Here is a 6,333-nt window from a genome sequence, read left to right as displayed (position 1 = left end):
AGAACTGTGGCTAAATATTACCATTGCTCCACTGCAGCAAAGTTGCTGCATAATTTCAACATGCATTACCCATCCGTTGCCTGCTCTAACACAACCCTCTCTATAGACCTTCAAAATGTGATCACAGATTATGCATCTACTTCCTGGATATTTAGTTAGTGCATATTTGTCCTTTGAAATAAATTTGCCCTTAAAATGAATCCATTGAGACGCTCTGGCTACACATTTGCCATATCTTTATTGCACTTTTACCACATTGCAAACGATTCCACAAAAAATGCTGCAAAAGTAAGCCTAGAAGCTGCTGAAAGCAGCTTTACCCATATATGTATATATTTACACAAAACTATCAAAAGCAAAGTTGGAAAAGTAACAGCCCTACTACGACAGTCTAGAAAGATCAGAGCTGCTACTTTCTTATGGATAAATAGTACAACTTGTCATTTTACATCACTCTGTAAAACCAACATTCAAGTATTCTTGTCAATGCACAATTATCAAAATCCCCTGCCAGCTAATCACTGTACTTATTGTTGTTGCTGTTATTTTTGCTTTTAAAGGTTCAACGTGTCTTAACCCTTTAAATGCTGAGTAGCTGAAAAATGAAGCATTCAGTTTAAATTAGGTACAGTGGAAGAGAGCACTTAAAGGGTTAACACAAAAAACCAAGTGGACTGTCACCAAGACTAAATTGTGAGTCCCAAAACGATGCTGCCCCTCTTTCATTACATTTGGTAGGTAGGTCTGTGGTTTTCATAGATATATCATATATAAATACAAAATATTAAATAAAGGCCTCCTGTCTATACAAAAAGAGCAGGAAGTGTTTTGCCACCAAACGAGATTCGCCTGTCAGTGAGATCTCAATATATTCCAAACCTTTTCATATTCTGATTTAAGAACTATTTAAAAGCATCACATTAGACATATTTTTCTTAATGAACTATTCCTTCACAGATTCTACACTTTACCTACTTTGGGAACAATTATATCTCATTTTTGAATTCACTGAATTCACAAAGTTGCATACACAGTCTTCTGCAAGACTTTTTATCTTCTTTACTTAGCTAGTAAAAATACAGTCATGTGATTTCACTACCTCTTGGTTGTAACAGTGTTAACATCAGTGTCAAAGTCATTTTCAACCACATTATCATAACCATCTTTTTCTATACAGTCACTAACAGCTTTGAGAACAATCCGCAACCTTCGGTCCATTGCTTCTAGGTGTAGCTGGTAAAGGATGGGTGCAACTTTATCTTTTAGTAACGATTCCTCCATTAAGTGACTTAGTTTGTATTCTTCCTTGGCTAATAACTGTAATCGCAGATAGCTAGACTTCCTTATTCTGGGAATGAAGAAAAAAGAGGAAATCAGTATTGATGTGGCATTTTATTACATGGGGCATAAAAGACAGAATTGGATTAGTCCTTCTCAGGATAATGTGGAAGACACTGATATAAGACAGCATGGTACGCGTGTATTATGTCAGGCCGATATTCTTAATGAATGAGCAATGTTTTAAAAACCATTAGTGGTGTTAGATGGGTCAATTTTTAAATGTCATCCAAAGATATATTAAAAAGGCCTGATTTTCAGAAAGTGCTAAGCACTCACCATCAGCAAATTAGTTCCCTTTGAAGCTTCTCAGGTTGGGCACATAAAAATGAAGGCATCAGATACCACTAGTCACATCTGAAATTCCTGGCAATTGACATTGAGGATAAAAATTTCAACAATGTCTAAGCAAGTTAGGAACCTATGTCCCATTTTTCAAAAGTTAATTAGGTTGATGTTTTGTGATTGTCAAGTTTCTCTGAAGAAATCAGAAGTTTTCTCTGGAAATAGCTGAAATAGTTTTGCTGAAAGTCTCCTTTAAAAGTGCAAATTAAGCGTGTACATGAAAGTCTTTAAGTAGCATGTATAAGCGCTTAAATGACTTAAGAGCCAAGTCTCATTTTCGAAATGGACTTAGGTGCTGAACTCTCTCTAAGATCAGGGGGATTTATGTTCCCAAGTGCCCAAAGTGCATCAGTGCAGAACTGTTTAAACAAGAATATACTGTCAATAGTTTGTTAGTGAAATTACATGGAAGACAAAAAAACAATATTTAGAAATGATTTCTGTGTCCAATCAGCAAGAATGCAAACTACAACAGACACAGCATTTCAGCTGGAGAGTTCACCATGGGGCACATCTAGACTGGAAATACGTGTATTAAAAAAGCTCTGTTGCATCTGTTTTACTACATTGGACTGTTGTCACCTCCTCAGTTTTGCAAGCACCAATTAAACTGGGGTGGGCAATAATATTTGATGGGGAGCCACTCCAAGAATTTGGTAAGTGGTCAAGGATTACACTCTTCTATGACATTAATGGAGGAGGTGCAGGGTCTGAGATGGAGGCTGGGTGCATAAGGGACTGGGGTGTAAGAAGGGATGTGGAGTCTGGCAAGGAATTTGGGTGAAGGAAGGGATGTATGGTCCAGGTTGAAGTATGGGTGCAGGAGAGGATTCTGACCTTGGGGAAGAAGGTAGGAGAAGGTGCAGGGTCTGAGAGAGAGAGAGTTGTGACTATAGGCAGGGATGCTGGAGGGGGTACAGAGGATTTAGGTTGAGACCTGGGGCAGAGTTGTACGACAGAACTGTGACCAAAGGCAGAGGTGCAGAGGTTTTGGGTTGTGACCTGGAGTAGGGGTGCAGGATGTTGTTGTGATGAGGGACAGAGGTGCAGGAGAGATGCAGAGGAATTGTGGGGGAGACCTCAGACAGGGAGTTGGGGTGTGGGAGGTAATGGGGTGCTAGGTGCAGGCTCTGGCTAGGAGGTGCTTTCCTCGGCAGCTCATGGCCAGCAGCCTCACGGGACTCTCAAGCAGGTTCCTAGCCTGCTGCACCCCCATGTGCCACTCAAAGCCACATACCCTTTGTGAGGGAGGGGGCTTGGTATGCTGCAGGCATTGCAAGCATGGCCCAGGCAGCTCCCATTGGTTGGTTTCTGGCCAATGGGAGCTGTGAGGAGTGTGCGGGGGACAGTACATGGAGAGCCTCCCCCCAAGGCACACATGCTGGAGAGATGCACATGGCCTCAGCACTCAGCCACTCTGAGCCGTGCGTGGGGTGTGGCAAACAGCGAGCCTGTCCAAGGTGTCTCAGACATTGGCATCCCAAAGGATCATGGCCAGCCAGATCAGAAGCAGGCTTAATCTAGCCTGCTGACCATATTTAGCTCACACCTAATTTAAACATACAGAGTGTGTTGGCCAACAATACATGACCAACAATATACGGGACACTTTAAATGAGTGGCTTATGCAGCACATGCCTCATTCTTAAGGATGTCAGTCCTGTCATCTGAAAAAAGAAGAAAAAACAGGGCTCATTACAGATTAGGAATAAATATCAAAATAAGACACACCTGCAGCACTGGTTTAAAGGCACCAATATGGAGAGCTCATCGTGGGAATATTTTCCAAACCTATTGAAAAACAAAGGAGAAAACCACAAAGGATATCTTAGTGTATAATTCACACCAACAACTTTTCATTCTAGAAAATCAAAAAGCTGTTTAAGAACCTGGGGCCTCATCAGTTAAGAAAATGGGAGCTTTACCTTTGGGTGTGTGATCAAGCCCAAGGCTAACGAGAAGGAGAAAAGGGATGCCAAGCGGACCAAGTCCCTGAGCTTAGCTCCCCACCCACTGTAACTGAAGGGAAATGCCAGAGTAAGTGGTGGGGGGCGGGGGCTGTGAAAATTATGTTCCAGGGCCTCAAATTTCTCTCAGGAGGCCTTTTCAAGCCAAAGAACAAAACAAAGACTTTGTCTTAAATTAATGGGGCTTTGTTATGTTGAGTGAAAAATGAATGTAGGTAAATTATATCACCAGAGGCCAAGAATGGTTTCATGCTTAATGAACAGGACTAAGGCTCAGGACCTCCAGGTTCAGTCCCAGTCCCACCTTTACTGCAGCTTTTGCTAGTCAGCTCAGGTAATTCACATAAACACTCTTGGTTTTAGTTCCCCATCTGTGAAAGGGAAATAATAATACTTCCTTTCTCACACTCCAGCTGTGGCCACACTAGCCCCTTCTTTTGGAGGGGGCACAGTAATGAGCCAGTTCAGCAGATCCTAATACGCGCTGCTATGCATATGCAGTGCCTCATTAGCATAATAGTGGGTGCACATGCTTTGAAAGTGCTGGTTTCGAAACGCATGCCGCCCGTGTAGTCAGGGGCCTTTTGACATGACCCCCTGATTTCAAAAGCCCCTTCTTCCCGAAACCAAAAGGGAAAAAGGGGTTTTCAAAATCAGGGGGTCGTTTCGAAAGGCCCCCAACTACACAGGCTGCGTGCATTTTGGAACCAGCACTTTTGAAGCACACGCAGCTGCCATTATGCTAATGAGGCACTGCATATTCACAGCAGTGCTTATTAGCATCTGCTGAACTGGCTCATTACTGTGCCCCCTCCGAAAGGAGGGGCTAGTGCGGCCACAGCCTCTTTCTTAGTCTTATCTATTTATAGCAAAAGCTTTCAAGCTGGAGCAGTTTCATATCTATGTTTATACATCATCTAATTAGGGCCTCTAGACATGGCTCTAATACTAATAAATACTAGTAATTAATCATGTGTATATTGATATGTATAAAGTATCTCCATAGCTGTGATGTCAAGAAGTTTGTCTGGCAAAAATTATTCCACTGATGCATAAAATTATTGATATATTTACCCTCTTCCATTATCTAAGTGGATAATAAATGTTTCGTTTCCAAATTTTTCGAAGGTTTCATAGTGATGTCGATCCATGTTTCCTAGAGAATAATAATAATAATGAATATAATGATGATAGACCAAAACAATACAAAAAAAAATCTACATTCTTATTTCTAAAGTTTTCTTGCTGGGAATGCAAATAGGAAAACATCCAGAAGCTGTTTATTTCACCCATGATCAGAATATTTCATGTTCTCCTAGTTATTGATGAAAAAGTTAACCATTATTTGCTATGAAAAATGCTAAAGATGTGGCAATTACAGAAATATATTTGTGTTCAATACTTGTTAGCTTGAGTTTATAACATCTTCCAACTGATCACTTTGCACATTAATTGGGAACATTTTAATATAACTAGCTTTCACATGGTAGCTTGTATAGAATTTACAATATACATTCTCATATAAAGATAATATAATAACAGACAACATATGTCTCATACCATTTTATGGACTAAATTATGGTTTGCTCTCTGTAAGTATCAGCCCATAGTTACTCTAAGAATCATGATTTGGTTCCTAGGCCTCTCCCTCCTGACAGCCCTATCTCTAGTACAGGTAATTTTGCTTAGTATTCTGGCTGACTGGCACATTGAGGCTTGTCTCTGTGCACTCCCACCCCTGTCTATCCATTCCCTGTCCATGTGTGTGGGCACAGAAAATAGCAGCTCTAAAGTCCTCTCTCATCTGCATGCAGGAACTCCCCAGGCATGTACCCCAAAGGGATAAGAGTTTTTTGTGCTCCCTTATTATTCGCTTTGCAAGTATATTGAGCAAGCTACAATCTTGCCCTAAATATTAACCTCCCAGCAAATTCTATGACATCCCTAGTATCCCCCTCATAATTCCTTGTCTTCAAAAGGCTCAGGCTGCATCTAGACTGCTGTTTAGCACAGTGCTGCTGCTGGCAATGCTATGCTAGTGACAGGTCACAAAAGTGCAAATTTTTTCAGGCATAAGGCACTGGTGACAGAGGGGGGCTTAGCCACCAGATGCACGTCCACCCGGCCTCTGTACTGCAGGCACACCCCCTGCCAACAGTAAAATCTCATGTGGCTACGCTAAATAGCTGCATGAGTTTGCAAATGGTTCTCTATTTGCAATTTCATGACCTGTCATTAGTATAGTGCTGCCAGCAGCAGCAGTGTGCTAAAAGGCAGTCTAGACACAGACTCAGAGAAAAGGCTTTTCTACCCCTTTTTGATTAACATACCCTCACTGAGAATGCCTGGACAGCTGCCCTGACACCCACCCTACCTCAGTTAAAATGAGGGGCTCAACAGTTTCACAAGGAGACAGACCATCTCTGCAGTGCCCAGATCCTAAACCAGTAAGAGTTTTTACAGTCAAAATCAACACTGAAGCCTTCTCTACAAAAACACGGGCATTGACCTGAACTATGCAACTTCAGCTGTGTGAACAACCTAGCCAAAGTTTGAAGTATGGTGCCTTCACAGCTAGAAGTCAACAGCTGACACTCTCTCATCAACTCTGATTACTCCTCTCATTTTGATGGAGTATGGGAGTCAACAGCAGATTGCTTGATGGTCAATTTATTGCATCCAT

At 41.6% G+C, this 6,333-nt stretch overlaps 1 protein-coding gene across 1 annotated transcript in view; it reads right to left on the bottom strand.

Annotated features, from left to right (window-relative positions):
• Positions 1–219: 219 nt before the first annotated feature.
• FAM20C (FAM20C golgi associated secretory pathway kinase) overlaps positions 220–6,333 on the bottom strand; it is a 105,858-nt gene continuing 99,744 nt past the window's right edge. Inside the window, exons 8-10 of the mRNA XM_075010929.1 lie at positions 4,725–4,806; positions 3,415–3,474; positions 220–1,348 (exon numbers count right to left, since the gene is read on the bottom strand). Coding sequence (XP_074867030.1) covers positions 1,096–1,348; positions 3,415–3,474; positions 4,725–4,806 — 395 coding nt within the window. The 3' untranslated portion in view covers positions 220–1,095. The remainder of the gene's footprint in view (positions 1,349–3,414; positions 3,475–4,724; positions 4,807–6,333) is intronic.

The sequence above is a fragment of the Carettochelys insculpta genome, chromosome 16 (assembly GCF_033958435.1).
Source record: "Carettochelys insculpta isolate YL-2023 chromosome 16, ASM3395843v1, whole genome shotgun sequence".
NCBI classification, from domain to species: Eukaryota; Metazoa; Chordata; order Testudines; family Carettochelyidae; genus Carettochelys; species Carettochelys insculpta.
Note: the sequence above shows the minus strand (reverse complement) of the source record. Positions and strands in the feature narration are given on the sequence as shown.